General features: G+C 46.8%; 1 protein-coding gene across 11 annotated transcripts in view; it reads right to left on the bottom strand.

The window, feature by feature from the left end:
• TENM4 (teneurin transmembrane protein 4) overlaps nucleotides 1-23,120 on the bottom strand; it is an 861,213-nt gene that overhangs the window by 27,367 nt on the left and 810,726 nt on the right. For all 11 annotated transcript variants that reach the window (XM_070457221.1, XM_070457226.1, XM_070457220.1 and 8 more), the window contains 2 exons: nucleotides 17,048-17,925; nucleotides 1,160-1,332 (listed from right to left, as the gene is read on the bottom strand). In XM_070457221.1, the coding sequence (XP_070313322.1) occupies nucleotides 1,160-1,332; nucleotides 17,048-17,925 (1,051 nt within the window). The remainder of the gene's footprint in view (nucleotides 1-1,159; nucleotides 1,333-17,047; nucleotides 17,926-23,120) is intronic.

The raw sequence follows: 23,120 nt of genomic DNA, 5'->3' as shown, positions 1-23,120 counted from the left end.
TTGTTAAAGGCATAGGACTACAGTTGGGATAAAAATGGTTGTGGAAATACATGGTTATTCTCTTATGGTAAATCAAAGTGCCTGTTAATTAGTTAATTAATCCAACAAGTACTTCCTAAGCAGTACTATGTGCCTGGCCCATGCCAGTCCCTCTATATTTGTTGTCTGAAGAAACTGTCTGAACAACCCTAGGAAGCAGGACTTGTAATTTAGCCCCATTTCCCAGACCCAGAAACTGAGGATCAGAGAAGAGTGACTCCACCCAGTCCACTCCGGAGCTGGTACAGCACGTGCAGGGGCCCGGTGTGTCTGCCCTGGAACTGCCGGGCACCATCCAACATGGCTCTAGCTTGCCTTCTTTCCCCAGAGTAGAAACTCGAGGGCCACGGTGATGGCGTGACAGAGTCAGGACTAGAATTTGGGGCTCTGACTCTCAGACCAAGACTCTTTTTATGGCTGTGTGTCAAAGCTTTGGGGAGTATGCCAGGGAAAAACATCAAATAAGACTTTCCCTAGTGACCCCTTCTTTTCTTTCATGCTTACTAAGTCCAACAAAACTACAAGCTCCACTTTGGGTCACCACGCCCCGTGAGAACAATCGTGGCAAGCAGTTCACAGCAAGATTACTTCTTTGTGATTTATCTGAAGCTAAAAGATCAACTCATAGCAGGGTTTATTTGATGGATGCAGAAAAGGGACTCTTCTCCATAGAGTCCTAGAAGAAGGACAAGGCACTCTCACCCGAGATTCAGGGAGGCCTTCTCCAAGGCCCAAATCCCTTTTATAATTAGGTGTAATTATTCTTGTCCTTTGTCCTTGCCAGGCACCAGAGTGAGAGTCAGTCTTTAATCTGGGAGCCACTGGAATGGCAGAATAGCGAGGTCACCTGGATTAGCAACTAATGGATTCTCTACCCTTTGTTCTGCTGATAATGGGATGAGACAATGAAATATTACTCTGAAGCTTGCGGGAGAGACTCTACAGGGCTCAGGCTGGTGTGTTTTGCAAATCAGGTGATGATACAGAGAGAAACCAGTTGTCATGCTTTTCTGTTCTTGGGCAGCTGCAGTAGAAGCAGCTTGTTTCTCGTGTCATCCTTCTTCAAAGGGGGCCTCCCCACCCCGCTGTCTCCAAGTCCGCAGTCCCCCGGCTGGCTTACCTTGCAGCAGTGTATAGAAGGCACCTGAGGCAGACAGGTTGGTGGTTATGGTGACGTCGTCCTTGCTGGAGGTCTCCACCTGGACATGCACTGAGCTGTCTGTGTCACTTCGGAAACTGCTCACCTGGCCAGTCGGGAAGGTCACATTTGTCAGGCGGCCAAAGCTGTCATACCTGAAAACCAAGGGGTGGCTCTGAGTAACAGAGATATAATGGTGCTATTGCTGGAGCTTGGCATGTTCATGCCATGGTTTTGCATGTTCCACTTTTCTTACTGCTCAGATACATTTCCATGTCTCCAGCATCTCCTTGGACACAACTCCACCTGTTGATATTCAACTGCAGGCAGACAACTTCTCTCTCTTGAGTCTTCCTTTCCTAATTTTGTAGAGTGGAGATGCCCTCCTCACCCTCCAGGATTCCTGTGAGCAATGTGTGGAAGTGCCCTGTTGCTATGAGCTAATACTCACTCACTAAGAGCCAGATGATGGTGCCCCAGGTGGCGCTAGTGGTAAAGAATCTGCCTGCCAATGCAGGAGACATGAGATTCGGGTTCGATCCCTGGGTCAGCAAGATTCCCGGAGGAGGAAGTGGCAACCCATTCCAGTATTCTTGCCGGGAGAATCCCATGGATAGAGGGGCCTGGCGAGCTACATACAGTTCACATGGGGCCACAAAGAGCTGGACACGACTTAGCATGTGCATGTGCGCACGCGCACACACACACACACACACACACACCCACACACCCCTGAGATGGATGATCCAGAGTCTTAGAGCTGGGCGACTCCCAGAGGCAAGGAGTCAAAGTGGATGCTTGAATACCTTCTCAAACCTCCCCGTCCCCCCAACACAAGAACTGGTTAAACAGGTTTCTCCCAACCAGCACTAGACATGGGGCTTCTTAGGAAGCCACAGAGCCTGGGAAAAGGGGCCTTTGAATTCAGACCAGGATTCTGCTGCCACAGAAGCAGGCTAGACAGATGGGCTCCTGCAGCCTCTTCACATTTAGATTTCACATCTGGAACCAAGCAGTGCTCAAAACCCACAGCTTTGCTCTGGTGTGGCCTTTCTAAAGCATCACAAGTGAATTTAATTCTCTCTCCCATTCTCTTGATGATAAAAGAAATAACCTAAAATTATTCAACACCCACAATAGGCATTCAGATACGGTGCTAGTGCTTTTTATACATTCTTTCCCTTAACCCTCACAACTAGTCTAAAAGACACATATTAGCTCTTTTTTGGAGGACACTCAGAAAGGGAAGTCACTCGTTCCAGGTCACACAGCTAAGTGTGATAGAGTCGAAATTTAAACTTAGATCTCTGCTTGCAAGCCGACACTTGCTTCTCTGTCTTCAGAGTGTTTCCAGACCACCTATTTGCATGTGGCCATGGCGTGTGCTCTCCTACCTGCTACAGAGAGGCTGGCAGGTGGCAGGGAGTTGGTTACTAACAGGTAGGTTTCAAGAGCCTTTCTGCGCTTGTATGTGAATGGGGATGGGCTTCTCAGGTGGTAGTAAAGAGCCTGCCTGCCAATGTACGAGGCACAGCTTCGATCCCTGGGTGGGGAAGACCCGTGGAGGAGGGCATGACAACCCACTCCAGTGTTCTTGCCTGCAGAATCCCATGGACAGAGGAACCTGGCAGGTTATAGTCCACGGGATCACAAAGAGCTGGACACGACTGAAGCAACTTAGCACACACACGGGTGAATGGGCATAAAGTTCTTCACCCAGGTGCCAATGTTTCTGACTTCGACTCAGGCTCAAGCCTGCAGCGTGGGTTCAGCTGTGGATGTCTGCCTCGTGTACTCTGGGTCTCCTGTTGGACTTCTTTTCCTGCTCAGCTTTTAATACCGGGGTAAAGCTGTTTTCTGGGTGCCAGAGAAATGGGTTTTAACTGTGGTGAAAGGAAAGGCCTGAAAGTCTAGCTCCATCCTGGCTCTTCTCCTGATTCCTTCAGCTGGGCCTGGCTTCCTGATGGGCCCCTGGGGCCCTGTAGCTCCTATGGTTTCAGGTGAGACTTGGTAGGTGAGACCAGGCAGGGCTTCACTGAGCAATTTTCTGCTCAAGGTCAGATTTGGATGCTGCATGGGTTCTGCCATCCGCCCACTCTTTCTGTCCCCATGGCTCGCTGGTACTGAGCACGGACTGATAACAGTCCCAGGCACAGTCTGCCACAGAGGTGTTGGTGAAGCCCAGTCCTTGACTCAAGACTGACTTTAGGGGGAGAGCCAAGGGGCTTTGGGTGAGCTGAATCTTTGGTGCTGAGGTCTGAGGAAGGTGAATGGATGCCCTTTCCATGATGGCAAGAAAAGCAGGGGTTGCAACCATAAACCTCAGGCCTGGGGGTTGGGTGGGCAAGGCTGTGCAGATGTATCAGTCCCTTGGGTTCTCTTAGAGGTAGTTTCTTGGTGGCTCAGCTGATAAAGAATCTGCCTGTAATGAGGGAGACCTTGGTTCGATCCCTGTGTTGGGACGATCCCCTAGAGAAGGGAAAGACTACCTACTCCAGTATTCTGGCCTGGAGAATTCCATGGACTGTACAGTCCATGGGGTTGCAAAGAGTTGGACACGACTGAGCGACTTTCACTTTCAGAGGCAGTTAAAGGATTTGGAAAAATGTTTTCTGTCATGATTCTCTCATTTTTCTCTCTTTGTACCAAGTCAGGTTCTTTTAAGGGGAGGTCAGTCTGGCTCAGCAGAGAGCAGCGGTGAGGCCTGACCTGGAATGGAGGGTGAGAGGTGCAGAGTGCCTCTCAGAGAGGGTGAGGGCATGACTCTGAAAGACCGCTGTGGGCAGTCTCGGATTAAAGATCTGGGCTGTCTGTCTTAAGGCCTCTCACCTGGAGGAGCCCACAGCTCTGCTCCCCTTAACTCTGGGAGAGGCTGGTGTGCTTTTTAGCCCTTTGTGGCTACTGGAAATTTGAGCAGGAAGGAATTTCACAAAAATGTTTGCAGCGGCTATCTCTGGGAGCTAGAATTACAGGGGATTTTAGTTGCTTCTTTAAATGCATTTTATAGTCTCAAGATTTTTAATAATTAACACGGATGATTTTAATCATCAGAAAAGTGCTGTGGCAGGACTTCCCTGGTGGTCCAGTGGTAAAGAATCTGCCTTGCAATGCAGTGGATGTGGGTTCCATCCCTGGTCAGGGAGCTAAGACGCCACGTACCCTGGGGTGACTAAGCCCGTGCGCCACGGCTGCTGAGTCTGCTAGCTTTGCAACTAAGACCCCAGCCAAATACATATATTAATAAAAAGAAGAAGAAGAAAAGAAAAGTGCTGTGACAAGGCAAGTAATGCCTCATCAGCATGGCCACCTTGGGGAAGAGGACTTTTTAAATTGCTGGTAATTTTAGAAGTGTGTCATTTAGAGGACATCTGCCAATAACAACCTGTAGGCCAAATATCACTACAGCATCCCCAATTTTTGGGCCCCAAATCAAGACTCTCCGCTCTCTAACCCCCACCCCCAACAAAAACCCCATTTTGTCCCTTTAACTGCAGTCTATGAGTAAGCTGAGTGCTGTCAGATCCCCAGTCATCTTGGAAGGTAACAGGAAGATCGGTTTCAGTCTGACAGTTTCACGGGATGGGTATGCTGTTCTAGTCTGCTTCTTTGAACACCTATGATCCATGTACACATTCTTTATTAATCTAATTTCCTGGCCTATCTGGATAAAAAAGATTTTATTACACCGTGCAAAATACTTAAAAAGGAGTTCTAGAGTCTTACAATTTTGACTTGACAGATTATTCACTGGGCTTCCCTGGTGGCTCAGAGGGTAAAGAATCTGCCTGCAATGCAGGAGACTTGAGTCTGACCCCTTAGTATGGAAGATCTCCTGGAGAAAGGTATGGCTATCCACTCCAGTATTCTTGCCTGGAGAATTTCATGTCACCTTGATGCTACTTCTATCAAGGCCCTGCTCAAACGCCACCAACTACTGGTCTCCCCATCCCTTCTTCTCCCAGTGATCCTCTGGAATGTGCCCCCTGCATCACAACAGCTGATGGACAACCTGTCTCCTGCTTTGGCCTCGGAGCACCTGAGTCAGGACAGGATTGTGAGGTCAGACAGACAGGCTGGGAATCTGGATGACAGCATCTGCCAGCCATGGGACCCTGGAGGACTGGCCTTCGGTTCATCTCGGCTTCCCTAGCATGGGGCTGGGAGAGAGAATATGAGCCGGGGATGGTGGCCGAATAGATAAATGAATGCAGGATTGCGTGTGCAAGGCCTCTTTCCTGCTTCTTCAGGGAAGAGAGACCATGATTCATTCACATGCCACCCGCTGCAGGACCTACAGAGGCCTGACACACAGTAGGTCCCTGGTGAGCACCTGCTGAACGCACAAATATGGAAACAACCGCTTTCACCAAATGATACTTGAGCAATCTCCGCAGGCATCTCCCCAGAGTTTTAGCTTCCAAGCTAGAAAGAGGCTTTGCATAAAGGCAGACAATTGTAATTATTATCGAAGGTGGCCCGTAATACATAATTAAATTGAGCCTGAAGACGATACGATGAAAAGGCCGGATGCTGTCAAGATCTGGCTTTCTAGGAGATGGCCAAAAAGCAGTAATTTCCACTCCTCGTATTTTCCATTAGAAGGACTGAATGTCTTAATTAAATGAACATCAAACGGCACAGCCCATTTATAGAATTTTCTTGTCTCTTATTCACTCATTTCACTGCTTTCTGGAGCTTGAGAAAGGCCACTGACTCTCTCTGCCACCTAATCAATTCCTGTGATTATCCCATCCAAAGCTGCTGCTTTTGCCTCTGCAGGGAGGAGCTGGGGCTACCCATTCTCCTGACCTTCCTTGACCTTTGCCCTGTGGCTGCCTCGGTGTGTCCCTTTCTCTTCCTGCTACCCAGTTGCTAAGGGAAAGGATGCAGGGTGCTTCCCAGCAGGACGCTGGAGACAGGTCTCTATCTGCAGGGTCTGGATTCCGGCCCCATGAAGGACAACTTCTGGACAATGGCTTAGATACATCTGTTGCAGCTTTACTTAAATTACTGGCCAATTTTCTTCCTTTCTATCGCAGAATAACTGAAGGAACAAGTCGGTGTGGGAAGGTCCTTGGAGTCAGATGGTTTAGGTTTTGAATCTAGGCTCTACACTTGCCAGCAATGCAACCCTAGAGGGCAGGCACTCAGTTCTGCTTCCCTGCTAACTATCCAACCCCCACCATTCAGGCAGGTTATATAGCATAACCCTTGTGTGTCTCTGAATTCTCCTCTGTAAGACATGGGTAACAATACCTGTCTCAGGGAGATACTGTGAAGGTCAAGCAAGGTAACATATTTCAATGCCAGTTCCTTTCAGCGCCTGCGGTACCCCATGAGATTGCCCTTACTAGACTGTCAACTCCCTGAGGGAAGTGCCTTTGTTTGGTCACTGGAGTATCCCTAGAACTTAGGGGAGTGCCTGGCATAGAGTTCAGTTCAGTTGCTCAGTTGTGTCCGACTCTTTGTGACCCCACGGACTGCAGCATGTCAGGCTTCCCTGTCCATCACCAACTCCTGGAGCTTGCTCAAACTCATGTCCATCAAGTCGATGATGCCATCCAACCACCTTGTCCTCTGTCCTCCCCTTCTCCTCCTGCCTTCAATCCTTCCCAGCATCAGGGTCTTTTTCAATGAGTCAGTTCTTTGCATCAGATGGCCAAAGTATTGGAGCTTCAGCTTCAGCAGCAGTCCTTCCAATGAATATTCAGGACTGACTTCCTTTAGGATGGATTGGTTGGATCTCTTTGCAGTCCAAGAGACTCTCAACAGTCTCCTCCAACACCACAGTTCAAAAGCATCAGTTCTTCATTGCTCAGCTTTCTTTATAGTCCAACTCACATCCGTACATGACTACTGGAAAAACCATAACCTTGACTAGACGGACCTTTGTTGGCAAAGTAATGTCTTTGCTTTTTAATATGCTGTCTAGGTTGGTCATAACTTTCTTCCAAGGAGCAAGTGTCTTTTTTTTGCATGGCTGAAATCACCATCTGCAGTGATTTTGGAGCCCAAGAAAATTAAGTCTGTCATTCTTTCCATTGTTTCCCCATCTATTTGCCATGAAGAGACGGGACCAGATGCGATGATCTTAGTTTTCTGAATGTTGAGCTTTAAGCCAACTTTTTCACTCTCCTCTTTCACTTTCATCAAGAGGCTTTTTAGTTCTTCTTCGCTTTCTGCCATAAGGGTGGAGTTATCTGCATATCTAGGTTATTGATATTTCTCCCAGCAATCTTGATTCCAGCTTGTGCTTCACCTAGCCCGGCATTTCGTATAATATACTCTGCATATAAGTTAAATAAGCAGGGTCACCATATACAGCCTTGACATACTCCTTTCCCAATTTGGGAATTGGTCTGTTGTTCCATGTCCAGTTCTGACTTTTGCTTCTTCATCTGCATACAGGCTTCTCAAGAGGCAGGTCAGGTGTTCTGGCATTCCCATCTCTTGAAGAATTTTCCATAGAGTAGATGCTCAATAATGTGAATGAGTGAGTGTAATGATGGAATGATCTGCTCATTCTTTTTTTCCCTGCCTTTCCCAACTTTACCTTGAAGCCTATTCCTTCATACTTTCTGCCTTCCATTCCATTTTCTTCTGAACATGCTGAGTGCAAACCAGGCTTGGGGCGCTCATGCTGACTGCTTCCTTTGCTGGGAATGCTCTTCCTTCTAACCTTGATAGGGCTAGTTCCTTTTATTACTCACGTTTTAGTTCAAATGCTATTATGTCAGCAAGGCCTTCTCTGGTCACCCTTTCTGATGGGTCCTCCCATCTTGATCACATCAATCAGCGGCCCCCACCCTTTTCAGCACGAGGGATCAGTTTCGTGGAAGACAGCTTTTCCACAGACTGGGGGCAGGGGATGGTTTCAGGATGGTTCAAGCATGTTACACAGATTATACACTTTATTTCTACTACTAATACATCAGCTCTGCCTTGGGTCACTGGGCATTAGATCCTGGAGGTTGGGGACCCCTGCATTATCTTATTTTACTGTTTTCACTTTGCATCTTGTTTACTTGCTTACCTGTTTGCTGTCTCTCTTTTCCCACTAGAATATAAGCTCCATGAAGGTAGGGACCTTGTTTGTATTCTTCGTGCCTGTTGCAGGACCCAGCATGTAAGAGGCACTCAGTACATATTTCTTGGATGAGTGAATGATAGTAGATATTGTTGTTTTTTTCAAGACCTAGCATGAGAATTAAGAACTCCACCCCTGTTATCCCTCACCTTCTGTGCAAGGAAGGGAAAGGTCACTAATATTCATATAGTACATTTTAGGTATTGAGCATTGTGCTCACAGCCATCTTTGGAGGTGAACATGATTATCATCATTTCACAAACAATGAAACTGAGGCTCAGAAAAGATAACTAACTTGCTTAAGATCACGTGGCTAACAGAGGCATACAGTTTCTGTCAGGTCTGTCTGATCTTAAAGCCTGTGTTCTTTCATCAAGCTTCCCGGAAAGGTGGTGCTGTTACAAATCAAAACCTTTGTGTTCAGCTATGTTAAAGAAAAGATTGTGCTTGGAACTCTGAAGTCTGTAGACAAGATGGACAGCTTTCTCTTTGAGACACTTTTCTTTGCTTCCACTACAGTTAACTTTACAGTGATGCTCAGCCCCGACCTGGGGGAGTGATGGAGACAGGCAGGAGATTGGTTTCTCACTATTTTCCCCCACCGACTTTTCTTGACTTGTTTTTCCAAAGCATCTTTGGATTACAGAGGAAGAACACACACAAAAGATTCATAGATTCACCGCCATGGTTGCAAACTTGGCTGTCAGAAGAGGACCACTAGAAGCTATCTTCACACATACGGCAAGTGTTTCTTCTTCACACTCGATGCTTCACATCTTGATCCACTTCACTACATGTGCTTGGTGAGGAAAATGCCACACTGCCTTTCTGATAGTTAACTTTTTGCTGATTGGGCACTTTTTAGTTGGAAAATAAAGATTTGCTTTTTAGGACTTTCATCTATGATTGTTCCAAACACCACCATCATCAACAAGAGGAAATGGCCAGTGTATCTCTGTGAGTAATTACAGTTCACAGCCCATGCACACCCACAGATCCCTTGACCTCAGGTCTCTGTAACAGAGTGGCATTACTAAACCAGTAACTACTCCAAAACTGCACAGAGGCAGGCTCCATGTTGGTTCTGCAATAAAAATTTGTCCTTGCTGCCCATTTCGCATAGATTTAACTCCAATAATGAATTGTAGCCTTTAGGATTTCTAAGAGGTGGCCCACCCTACCTCCATAGGTCTTCTCTCCCATTGATGTTATATTTGAGGCCATGCATCTGCTAGAAAGTTGTTAGGTAGATCTGGGATTGAACCCTGGCTGCTTTGCCATTTACGTGAGCAGTGTCACAGAGCCAGTCAGTGGATGTGCTGTTTACTCTCTGCTCCCTCCTCAGATTCACTTTCTACCCCTCCCTGTGCCCTGACAGGCTGACCTCTGAAGACTGCATCACTGGGGCCTCCCTTGCGGGCTTGCTTCTGGTTGGGTACAGCCAATGGTAGGCAGTGCTAAGAGACTGCAGGTCAAGAGGAGAAGTTTTCCCTACTCTCTATCTCCGTTGGTCCCGTATTTCTAATAATGGATGCATCCACCCCAAATTACAGCTCCTACCAGATGCCTTCTACATGGCTGCAACTCCCACTGGGCTTAGTAACAATATCTTGTTACTTCCCTGCCTTGCCCTTCAGCCCGAGGGTTGGTAATGGTTGTTCAGTGTTTTTAGAGCCTGGGTGCCTCATCATCCTTCCTTCATTCCCATATTCTTGCCTATAACTCTATAACATTTTTTCATTGGAAAGATTTTTTTTTTTGCAGGATATAGAAATCTGGGTTGGCATATTTCTTTTTTCTTTCTTTCAGCATTTCTGTTTTCTAGTTTATAGGTATTTCTCAAATTTCTTCTTCTGATGAGAAGTCTGCTGTGATTCTTATCTTTGCTCCTCTGTTAAAAAAAAAAAAAAAGGCCTGTATGGCACTGCTTTCAGGATTCTCTTTCTTTTGTATTCAGCAGTTTGAATATGATATGCATAGATATCTATGGGTGTGTATGTACTTATTCTGCATGGTGTTTTCTGAGATTTTGGTCTGTGGTTTTGGTGTCTAATTACACATGGGTAGTTCTCAACCATTGTTTCATCAAATGTTTTTCCTGCCTTGTTCTTTCTTTCTTCTTCTGGAATTCTAATTAAATGTATATACTAGAGCAGTTGATGTCTCCCAGTTCTTAGATGCCCTGTTCTATATTTTTTCTTTTTTTCCTTTTTGTGTTTCAGTTTGGATAATTTCTATTGATCTATCTACTTTCCTCAGCTGTCTTAACTTTACTGATAAGCCCATAAAAGACAATTTTCACCTCTATGTTCTTCGTTTCTAGCATTTCCAATTGATTCTCACAGTTTCCATTTCTCTGCTGAAATTATCCATCTGATCTTGCACATTGTCCACCTTTTCCACCCACCACAGTATTTTATCTTGGCTGCCTGGCATGCAGGATATTAGATCCTTGACCAGGGGTTGAACCTGGGCCCTTCACAGTGAGCATGAACAGTCCTAACCACTGGACAACCAGGGAATTCCCAACATAATTTTCGTTAAATTCCTGAGAGACAGTTTCAACATCTGTGTCACATCTGAGTGTTCTTCTGATGATGTCTTTGTCTCCTGGGAGAGTGCTGCTTTTTCTTGCCTTTTTGTAGATTCAGTTGAAAGTGTGACATCTTGTGTAGCACAGTAGAGACTGAGGTAGTAGATTTGGGGTATGAGTTTTCTCCTGCTTGCACTTTAGTGAGAGAGTTTAAGTTAATTTAGTTAGGATTTGGGCTGGCTTTGAAATGTGTTATTTCTACGGCTAACCTTAATGCATCACAGGCTTTACATTCCTCCAGCAATATCTTGTATTTAGTGTGTGAAACTAGTTTGCCAGAGGGTTTTTTTTTTTTCTTTCTCCTAATGTGCCTATTCTATTCTCAGTTTTAGGTCCCATCTTTGTGCCCAGCCTCAGAAAGGTCTCTTTTCAGGCTCTTGTATCCTTCTTATCTCCTTCCCAGTAGTATTCCACTTTTCATGGCTATGTTTAGTCTTTTAGCTAGCAGTGGTGGGTGATAAGCTTGAGAGAATTCTCTCTTGTTCTCATTGAGCCTCAGTCTTATATCAATATCTGCACGTATCCCTGAGTCTCAGGAGTGTGGCCTCTTCAGCGCTCCTGTCCCTTTCAGGCTGTTCTTCCAGCAGTAGTCAGAATTTTTTTGTTTTCCCTTAGGGCCTAGGTAGAATAGCGTTCACTGTCCTCTCCACAGATTAAGGCCTTTGTTCCATATGGGAGATCAGGTGAGAAGGGTCTGAGTGCAGCAGGCAGAAATTTGCGCCTCAGCAGCCCTGTACCCCTCCTCCAGGTCTACCACAAGGGATTATTTTCCTACTTTTTTTCTGGAGTACCTGCTGGGGTTTGTGGAGAGAAGTTTTAGAGAATGTGGACGCTCCCAATTTCTGCAACCTCCAAGGGCTACATACTCTTCGGCCAGGACACATTTAGTCTTCATAAATTCCCCAAGCTCAAGCTGAACACTTTTTTTCCCAGGGACTAGTTGCAACCGCCTCCGGGAAGCTGGCACCCACATCTTGTCTGTGATGTGACACTCCGTAGAAGACCTGGCCACTTGGTTGCCCTGTGACCTCAGAGAAGGAGTTCAAGGAAAACTCATGCATTTGCCATGTGTCTGGCTTATTTTCATTGTAAGGATGGGAACAACGCTTTTCCTGGCTCTTATATCCTCAAGCAAAAGTGGGAAGCCACGTCTCTTCACTGGAACCATTTGAATTGAATTCTGTTTCCGGCTAGGAGCACTGGCAGTACTGTAGCTGCGATGTAAACCTCGTATTTTTCTCAGGACAGCATGTTTTTTTTCCCTTCCCTTCTTGATTTCCCTTCCCTCCCGAATGTAAATTTCACTCGTAAAATAGTTACTGAGCACCTCCTGGTGCATGTACAGAGAGGCATTAGTTAGGGTCTCAGGGTAGATAGCTTGAGCATAAGGATGACGGGAGCTGTCACAGGGCTCTGGGTGCCAGAGCCACTTCCCCTATGAAACCTACTCACGCCCATCAAATAAGGCAATTTTGGAACCTGCCTCTTCTTGTCAGGCCATTTTCTTAGCCAGCAAATGCCACCAGCCCAGGAGCCCAAGTCTGAAATTAATGCCGCCACATGCTAGAGATGAAAGCATTACAGACCCCTTTCAGGTTTCCGACCGGCAGATCTTTGGGTTGAGGGAAGAAAAGGATCCTTGATTCCCCAGAATTATAAACACTTTAAGTCAAGCTGCTTGCTCTGACATGTGAGATGTTTATGTTAGATGTATTAATCTGTTGAGAGGGTCGATAAAGCCAACTTAAAATTTGTTTCAGTAATAGCCAGTGTTATAGGCAAGCCTGGGCTGATTTTTTTTTTTTTTTAAGTATTAGAGCATTTTGGTTTGGAATCCATTAAGCTGCCTCTTGGACCTAGAAGTAGGAAATTCACTGGAGCAATGTGCACTGGCAAAATCTGTCCAAATCTGTGTTGAGAAATACCATAATGATAATAATTTTTATACCATAACTTCTTGGGAGCAACATAGGTTGCAAAGCATTTTCACTTTCAGCATTTACTTAGTCTTTTGATCCCCATAATGGCCCTAAAATGGGATAGGTCAGGCATTATTTCTGTCTGGTTGAGACATGGGTCTGGAAGTCAGCCTGCTCCTGAAATCACATGGCAAATATCCAATAAAAATAAGTATCTGGTATCCTTGCTATGTTCACAACCTGAATTGAACCATTTTTCTTGGACCCATTCTGTATACCTCTTTCCCGTCCATTTTGGGTATTCTCAGGAATCTGACCCCTTTCCTGGTTCATACCTTCATCCCTCAGACTTGAGACCTGAGTCTGCCCTTCTGATCTGCCCTCTAATTCCTGTGTGTGTGTGTGTGTGTGTGTTAGTCACTCAGCTGTGTCCGACTCTTTGTCACCCCATGGACTGTAGCCCACTAGGCTCCTCTGTCCATGGAATTCTCCAGGCAAGAACACTGGAGTGGGTTGCCATTCCCTTCTCCAGGGGATCTTCCCAACGCAGGGATCGGACCTGGGTCTCTTGCACTGCAGGCAGATTCTGAGCCACCAGGAAGCCCTCCTCCAATTTCTACTAACTTCAATTACAACTTTGGTCTGTTTTTTTGATCAGCTGACTCGCAGCTGCTGCCAGGTAACACCTTTCATGCCCAAACAACACCTTTGCAATTACTTGTACTACTGCTTGAAATGCTAATACTAATGTTACTTGAAATAATAATAACAGCAATAGCAATAGCTGTCATTTGAGTACCTATGATGAGTCAGATATTGTTTTCCATATTTTATCTTACTGAAAATTTGAACACCAGACTATCCCTATGAAAAAGATACAGCTTTAGTCCCTAACATACAGATAAGTTACAAAGAATTTAGGTGAACACAATCAGTGTAGTTGAAAGAACACGGACATGTGTTCTGGCTCTGTTAAGTTCTCACTGTGTGATTTTGGACTAGTTACCTACTCTCTCTGTGCCTTGGTTTAATCACCTGTAAAAAACAGGACTGATAATCTCTACCATCTGAAGCTGCTATGAAGATTAAGTGGGAAAGAGCCTGTTGGATCTCAAAAAAGTGACTTTTACTTTTTTCTTTTAGGGCTTTTATCTTCTGCTTCTGAATATAGCTATGAAGTAGATACTTTGGAATTCCAAATGCTATTTTCTGAAAAGCGATGGTACTAACTTTTCCTTTTTAATAAACCATCAAATATGGCTGTATAATTTCATCAAGGAAGACAGGGAGAGGGGAAGGGGATCCTTGCTGGTAGAAGTGTAGGAAATGCTTTTCAATTTCAGGGCTGGTTGAGAGTAATGTCTGCAGTGATGTGTAAGCATTCAGTCTGCGATTTGAGGGAGTGACCTTGAGAACGAATCGAGGGCACCAACTTGCTCTGACAAAGAAACCCCTGTATTGGCTAAATAATGTATAAGGGATTTCCATTGGGCAACTGGGGGAAAACTGAATTATTTAATGTATTTCCATTTCCATGAGTTAATCAAGATAATTGCTGTTTTCCTGGATCTTTGTCTTTCTACTTCTGTAATTAACAAGGTGCCTGTCTGGAGAAGGGAATTTAGAAAGTGAACTTTGTACACACATTTTTTTGCTGCAAACTGTATTCAAAAATCTATGATAGCTCCCTTTGTTTGGGACTCTAGGATTGTGAGAATCTGATGCTTTATCAAGGTTGAGAAAAACTTAGGGTTCAAGGATTCAAGTTCATTTGGGATTAACAAACTCTGCACAAGGCAGCAGGGCAGAGCTGCAGAAGCATGAGCTCTGGTATCAGACAGACGTGGGCTGTGATCCCTGTTCTGTGAGGTCTCACTAGACAACGATGAACAAATGAGCCTCTCTGAGCCTCAGTGTCTGTTTCTTCCAGAGATGATTCGCGGCCGGAATGCAGTAATACAGTTCCTTGCCCATCAGTGATGGGCAGCGAGGCTAGTTCTCTCCCTGTCTCCCATGTACTTGTCTAATATTTGACAGTCTCAGCTGTGTGGAACATGGCTAAGACCTCAAAAAGAAGCTAAAAAAGGATCTAAGTAGAAATAGATGTTACAAGTCTATTCATTAAAATACCTCATAGAGGAACACCCTGGAGATATATATACATATTTAATTTTGGCGAGGATTATAACAAGCTGAATGTCTGGTTCTCTGACTATACCATTTAAGAACCCCTACCCTGGATGAAGAAAAGGGAAGTGAGCTACTGAAGTCGGCCACCACGACTGAAACAATGATATGATAGCACCACGTGGAGGGAGGAGGTGGTAAAACTAAGGATTAGGCACAGGAGCTAAGGAAGGAACCGTTTAGAATCACTTCAGGCAGGAATGGACGGATCTATAGCTGCATTTCCCGGGAACTAGCTTCATTCCGAGGTAGGAGACAGATGGGCCCCCGGGCTAGACACCTGCTATTTGTTGAGTGGAGTAAAATTCAAGCTTTGTTCTCACCCAGACACTCCAAGGACAAAGCTAGTGGCAAAAGCTGAGCTCTGCTAAAGCAAAGCAGTAAGAGGCCCACTCCTGAGGTGCCCAAGCGTAGGGAGGCTCCTTGGGGGTCAAAAGGGAGGGAACGGAGGGAACCCCGCCCTGTAAGTGTGGATATACACCCACAGGCCTCTGTGGTGGGATCCACCTTAGTGAAAAGTTGTGCAGGCATCCTGGGGGGGCGCTCCTAAGACCAGTCAGGGGTGAAGAAAGAAACTAGACAATCAGTCAAAAGTAAACAAAAACCCGGAAGGACGACCCTAGATTAAGTCATTTAAATCACCTTCTTACTGTGCTCCTCCTCATTCAGGACGCCCACACTTGTCTCCGAGTGCGTCTCTCTGACTTATTGCGTTCCTCTTCATTACAGAGGATGACCATACCCTTTCCGGCTGGGTGTGTACCTCTGCTTCTGAGTTAGATAAACAAACTATTTTCCTGTGTGCTCTCCTAGACATTATGCTGTGTCTCTAATAACAAAACTTTCTGTTTTTTATAGTTTTTGCCTCCTTGAAACATACTTGCTTTCAAACTGGGGCAAGAGTCAGGGCCACTTTACTTCTAGCCTCTAGTCCCTGGTTTTCTAGTGACTAGGATTCCTGGTTTTCATCCAGGTTACCCAGGATCAATCCCAGGGCAGGGAGCTGAGATCTTTCTTCAGGACCAGACACTGCTGTTTTTCTGAGATCAATATGGCAGCATCAAATGCCTTGTTTCTTATTAATGACCTTGACTCATAAAAGAAAGATTTATGCCTGTAAAATGAGAAGGGAGGCATCTAATGCACTTCATAAATTCCATCCAAAATGTTAAAAGTGAAAGAAAAAGTTTTGAATCATAAAGATGTGGACTTGTGAAGTGAGTCAGAAAAAGAAAGATAAATACCGTATTCTAACACATATATATGGAATCTAGAAAAATGGTACTGAAGAATTTATTTACAGGGCAGCAATGGAGAAACAAACATAGAGAACAGACTTATGGACATGGGGAGAGGGGAGGAGAGGGTGAAATGTATGGAAAGAGTAACATGGAAACTTACATTACCATATGCAAAATAGAGAGCCAACAGGAATTTGCTGTTTGTCTCAGGAAACTCAAACAGGGGCTCTGAATCAACCTAGAGGGGTGGGATGGGAGGGAGATGGGAGGGAGGTTCAAAACGGAGGGAATATATGTATACTTATGGCTGATTCATGTTGAGGTTTGACAGAAAACATCAAAATTCTGTGAAGCAATTATCCTTCAATAAAAAAGAAACTAATTAAAAAAAAAGATGTGGACTTGGATTACGTGGACATTTCTTTCACACAGAACTGTTCCTTCTCCCATTGCCACATTTCTGGATAGTGGTCATGTGGCGATGCTGACACCTAACCAAGTATTTTCCATCTATGTCACCTCCTTGCAGTGAGTCCATGGAGGATGGTTTCCGTTTTACAGAGGTGGAAGCTGAGGCCTAGGGAGATTAAGTCCACAGGGAAAGCTGGATCCAAGCCCAGCTTCTCTGACTTCAAAGCTCACGCCTTTTCCAACACACCATGGTCCTTCCTAGGAGTAATCATCTGGGTTATTAACATGCAGAACATATAATAGGTCATGGTTTGCATCTCAAGTGAATTAAAATAAAAAAAAATCCATAAATGAACACTTCATCAGTTTACCTCTAATTCTACAATGCACCCATGAAACAAAATCACCAAATGGCCTGGTCTTGATACTTACTCATAAAATGTTGTCCACCCATTTTCATTGCTCTTGGTGGCCAGCAGGCCAGAGTTGCCGTGGTATGTCATCATGGCCAGCTCGTGTCCTTGTGTGGTTACACTCTTGAGCGCGCTGTTGGTACCCATGGTCACCCAGTACACCTGGCCATCCGGGACCGCCAGCCAGAGAGGCATCCCTGTGGAGTCTCTGCGGACGTTGACCACGTTGCCGTTGTTGTCTGTGATGAGTGTGACGTCACCATCCCCGGTGTAGGTGAAGTTGTACAGGTAATCTCCCGTGGGTAGGCTCTGGGTGTACAGATGCTTGCCACTGGTATCAAACAGGTAGAGCTCCTGGTCAATCGGGGAGGACAGCTCATACATGTTCTGGGTGTTGAGGAAAGGCTTGTTCTTCCTGATAAACCGGATTCGGATATTCCCAAGGTCAGCCACGTAAAGCTCCCCGTCAGCACACACGGCCAAGGAAGACGGGATATTCAGCTTCGCATCTTTGGCATAACCATCATCTCCAGAGAAACAATCACAGTTGGCATCATTTTTACAGTCACAGCCACTGGGAGCCCCGGCAACCAGTGAGATCTCTCCGCTGGTGGTGACCTGCCTGACGCGGTTGATCTTCTTCTCGTCGGTCTCAGCGATGTACAGGACCCCATTGTGAGAGACGGCCAAGGCGGTGGCCGACTCCAGGGTTGCATGCACGGCCACCTTGCTCAGCAGGAAGTGGTCCATGCCGGGCACCTGGCAGTGCATGGGCCTCCCGGCGACAACGCGCACCTGGTGGTTCTCAGAGATCTGCAAGACCACGTTGTTGTCCAGGACATAGAGCGAGTTGTCCATCGGGCTGATGGCTAAGTCTGTGGGCCACTCCAGGCGAACCTGAGAATGGAAACACGGACACTCAGATGCCTGGCGAGGGGCCCGCCACTGATCGCCCCACACCCCGTGGAGCCCTGGGTCGAGTAGAGGGGATCGAGCGCCAGCACAGGCAGTCCTGCCTGCCCCTCACAGCAGCCTGTCATCATCCGTGGACATCGGCCCCCGATCAGACAGAAACCACACAAGAGCCCCACCAAGACATCTGATGGTCTACGTCAGACTGACGAAACACAAAGAAGGGGACAGCAAAAAAACAGATGAAAGGAACAGGTGAGAGGAGAGACTGAGAGTCGGACAAGCCTGGATTCAGATCCCAGTCCCCCTGCTTACAACCTTGGGCAAGTTACTTTGCCTCTTTGAGCCTCAATATTCACATTTGTGAGATAAGTAATGATCATAGTACCAAGGGTCTGACCCTCTGGAGTGCTTAAAGAATGGCAGCTAATGGTATGGAGTTGGGAGGGGACGGTAGATGGAGTCTGGAGGCTGAAGGAGAAGTTGTTTAGAGGCTTAAGAAACATCGTACATGAACTGCTGCTAAATGCATGAAAAAGGATTTCTCAGTTCTTTGAGTTCATGGAGTAACACATGGCTAGGGGCTGGGGATGGAAAGTGAAAGCAACCCTGGCCCCCGTCTGACATAGGTGCAGACCTGTGATTCTCAAATCTGGCTACATAGGAAGGACCCGTGGTGATTTAACAAAGTATTGATGCTAAAATTCCACCTCTGATCAATTAAATTAAATCAACTAAATTAGATCCCTGGGTATGGGGCTCTGGCAAAGGCACAAAAGCATCCTGGATGATCCTAATATGTGCCTGGGAACCAAAACTGGATAACTTCAAGGGTGATCTCTGGCCTGAGAGCACTGGCATTGCCTGAGAGCTGCTCAGTATAGCAGAATGGCAGGCCCCATCCCAAACCTACTGAATCTGAGCTGGCATTTCAACAAAATCCCTCGGAGGCGCCTGCACACGCATACTGAAGTTGGTGATACCTTGCTTTGGATGATGGTTTCTAGCACCTCAGAGAACAAGTCCACCTGGGAGAGATGAACAATGTCAGCTATGGGAATGGAGGGTTCAGAGGTCCTGGGCCCCAGGTCTGCGCCTTCTCTGAGCCAGGCTGGGATGCCAGCAGGGATCCCAGGGGGCTGGCCTGCAGGTGGGCACACAGGGGACTGTGACCTGGCAGGTCTAAGGTGAGGATGCTGTTTCTTGCCTTGATGGCCTTGGAGGTTGGGATGTTGAGTATCTCGCCCTGGGAGGTGCTGGCACTAAAGGAAGCCCTTTGCCAAATGTGTTCCCCAAGAGGTCCAGCCACAATGCATGTAGGCTGACAGCTGCTGCCTGCAGTTGCCTTATCCACCCCACTGCTGGGGACTCTTTGCCTTAGGATCCTGAGCCCCTGACAACTCCTTGACATTCCGTCCAACTTGGGGTTTATTTAAATAAATGTTATACCTTTCAGTGAGCCATTTCTCTTCCAGAAATTTACTCTTGTACACCCATGACTACAGAGGTGCTTATCACAGCCATTTTTAATAATGCTGAAAGGCTGGAACTAACACAGATGCCCAATGACAGAGACCTGGCTGAAGAAATTATAGTCCATTTTGTTCACCCACAGGTTAGTGCACTTGGTGCAGCAGTTAAAAGTGATGTTACAGATGGATATTTAATGACATGGGAAAATGTTTGCTACGTATTAAGTGGAAAGAACAGTTTGCAGAACAGTAAGCACAGTGTGATCCCAACTGGGAAAGACAGACAACAATAAAGCAGATAGATGATGCATATAAGCAGGGGTTAAAAGCTCCAGCGTTATATACCGAAATGTTAACCCATGTTGGGAGGAGAGGTAATTTTAACTTTCTTCTTTGTCATTTTAAATTTTTTATATTTCCTGCAATGTGCATGTGGGAGTTGACTAGGGTGGGAAGAAATCCCAGAAGATAATACACCTATGAGACGTGGCCACCTCCATCCAGCCCTTGAGCAGCACATCCGGCCCATCCTCAGCACAGAGCAGGCCCTGCCAGCTTCACTGCTTCGAGGGTCTGCATGCTCCCTCGCCTGCGGCCCGGGCCCCCTCTGCCCCACAGCACAGGGGGCCCCAGGCGACGCCAGCGCCAGCGGCTGGGCTGCCTCCTTTCACACTTCCCAGCACTCCCCGGAGCACCGCATCACAGCTGCCTTCGGCTGCATCAAGAACACAGTTTACTCTAAAGTGACAGGGGAATTTTCAATTTCCTAAAGCCCATTTCTTGTCAACACTGGCTGCTAAATATTTTATGCCCTCTGGCCCTGTGGCGCCTTGGGGACATGCTTGCTGAGACCTTTCTGCCTGTCATTATGATGAAAAGAGGGCTTCTTGATGGGTGGGGAGGGAGGGTGGGAAACGGGGAGCCTGGGAGGGAGAGGGAGAGGAAGGGGGGAGGAGGAAAGGACAAGCCTCTCCTACTCTCTCTTGCACACCCACGTGCACACAGCCACCCAGGAAAGAAGGCGAAAGAAGTGCGCTTGGAGTCACCACGTGTGCGTGACGGTTCTGGACCAAGTACCTAGGCTGCTTTGATTTTACCTCCCTGTTAGGGATGATCACGTTGGAGGCTTCATTTCCCATCGCCAGAAGGGAGGAAGGAGACTTTACCGTTGCTGAGGTCCCTCCAGCTCGCACTTCTGTCATCCTGAGATGGAATCAAGCTCCTTCCCCTCTCCCCTAGAGCATCCCGTGCCTTGAAGCTCCCTGACTTGACTGCCTCATTGCACTTATTTGCAAAAACGGATCATCGAATGGCTGGAAAAATGGCTGACTGGTGAATGGCACAGAGAGAGGGAGGGATTGGGGGTCTGGACACTTTGCTTCTTAGCTCAGTCCGCCAGTGACCACAGGTGTGATCTTCCTCAAGTTACATGAGCGCTTTGAACTTCTTTTCTCATATGTAGACGGTGCTAATAAATCTTATATGAGTAGTCGTGAGGATCAAACGAGAAGACGCACAAGGAAATTCTTTGTAAATTACAAAGAGAATGAATACCTACAGCCCATTATTAGCTGCCAGACACTGTGTGGGGCTCTTATGTAATATTTATTACCCTCTTCTACATACGGGGAAAGAAGTTCAAAACGTTTTACATGATATCATGAAAAAAATTTCTGTTCCGCACACCTGAGGGAACCTAGCACAGAGCTCTGCATTTATAATCACATTTTCCTCCACCAAGCCTGTCTCCCCGTCTATAAAACAGGGTATGTAATACCTACCTTGAGGGATTACTGTTGTTGTTCACTCGCTAAGTCGTGTCCGACTCTTTGTGACTCCATGCGGGATTATGGTGACAGCTAACCAAGAAAAGTTGGCACACCCATCCCTGTGTCCCCATTTGTAAGCGTGCCCGCACACAGTACGTTCTCAGGAAGTTATTCTGGACCACGGACAGGGTGATACTGACTGTCTGTGGTGGCTGCAGGCTGCAGAGTTGCGAACGAATGCCGGGTTCTGAAACGGTCTTCCGGACAGGTGGCAGCGTCTCCCATTCCGTCTCTACTCTCTGCCTCCCTGTTTTCTCCTCCCACCTGGTCTTCAGTCCGAGCGGGGTCCCTGGTTCTCCCCTTTGCATTCTTGCCTCTGAGCTGTCTCTCATTTCTCTGCCTCACCTCCCTGCTCCACCCAGCACAGTAGAGCAGCTGTGTGATTGTGATGGAGGAAGCTCTGAGAACTAAAGCCAGGCTCCTTCCCATATGCACGTGTGAGAGTTCATGGCTATGTCAGAGCGTGTGGTGAAAAGAATCCCGCGCTTCGATTCGGGCGAGGGTGGTGAGGACCAGGGGCAAGGAGATTTCAGTCCAGGATTTCTGAATTTAAGCGTGGATTTTTTTCCCCCTCCACAATATGCCAGCTGTCTTTCAAGGCTTTGATCTGGCTGCTTGGCAGCACCTCCAGCTAAAGCTACACAATTTTCCAACATGTGGATTGAAACTTTTCGGCACCCTGTGCTGGCTGGTGGAGGGCCCATTTGGAGAACTGAAGAGACTTGGACATAACATCCTCAGGCTGTGGCCGCTTCCTGACGGGGTAAATCAAGCTTACTCACAGACCGGAGAGGGAAGCCCTCGAGCCAGCAAGGGGAAGTCCGCCAAATTGGAAAGACGAATGGCAGAGAATAGATTCCCACTCGGGAGCATAACAATCAGTAGCTGGTGCAGAAGCAAACCACAGCAGCATCGGACGGGGAAGCGACGCGGCTGCGGGACCCCCAGCAGCAGCCCTGAGGTCCAGGGAAGGGGCTTGGTGACACGCTGGGAGCAGAGGTGGGCACGAGCTGGGAAGCCTCCCAGCCTCCGTCACCTGTTGAACGCAGGCAGCAGGTTGGCAGTGAGTGGCAACGGGCCTGTATGCAGGCTCCCCTAGAAGTGAGGGGGTTTACAAAGCCAAGTGTGCCCACTGCTAACACCAATTCGAAATTTAATGTGATTTGAACCTCCTTCTATCTCTGGCTTTGCTAATCTTGACAAGATGGATATTCACTGATTCAGCGCCAGCCAGGTTCTACTAAAGGATTGAGCAATAAAGGACACATCCCTTCTCAAGTTGCTGTAGGACAAACTAGGGACACGCTGACCAGCAGTCAGAACCTTGTGTCTCTCTTGGGTCTATGCTGGGCTCCTGGAGCCCACTTGCTAAGGGTCAAACCCTGGTGTGGTAAGGTAAGTCCTTCCCTAACTGGCTCCAAAGCACACCTCCAGTTCCAACTCCTGCTGCTTCCTTCTAAGAACCATATGCTCAGTGTTCAATCTTCCAAAGTTCCTTGAATGTTTCCAGCCCATTAACATCTTTGTACCATTGCACATGCAGTTTCCATCGTGTGAAATGTCTCCTTTCTTCCTGTCACCCAACAAACTCCTATTCAACCTTCAAAAGCTGGTACAAATGTCACCTCCTCTGTGAAAGTAGGACTAGAATTTCTGTTTAGCGATCACCTACAGAGTGCTGAGTGGTGCTCGGAGCCCTGCATACACTGCATACACTGCATACCATATTCTCAAGGCAATCCTGCCAGGCCAACATCAATTATTTCTATTTTAGAGATATGGAAAGTGAGGCTCAGAGGACCTCAGCAACTTGTCTAAAGTTATACAGCTGGTGAGTGGCAAAGCTGGGATTCAATCAATCCATTAACAAAATAGTCAG

The sequence above is a fragment of the Odocoileus virginianus genome, chromosome 28, assembly GCF_023699985.2.
Source record: "Odocoileus virginianus isolate 20LAN1187 ecotype Illinois chromosome 28, Ovbor_1.2, whole genome shotgun sequence".
NCBI classification, from domain to species: Eukaryota; Metazoa; Chordata; class Mammalia; order Artiodactyla; family Cervidae; genus Odocoileus; species Odocoileus virginianus.
The sequence above is the reverse complement of the archived record's forward strand: the minus strand, read 5'-3'. Positions and strand labels throughout refer to the sequence as shown.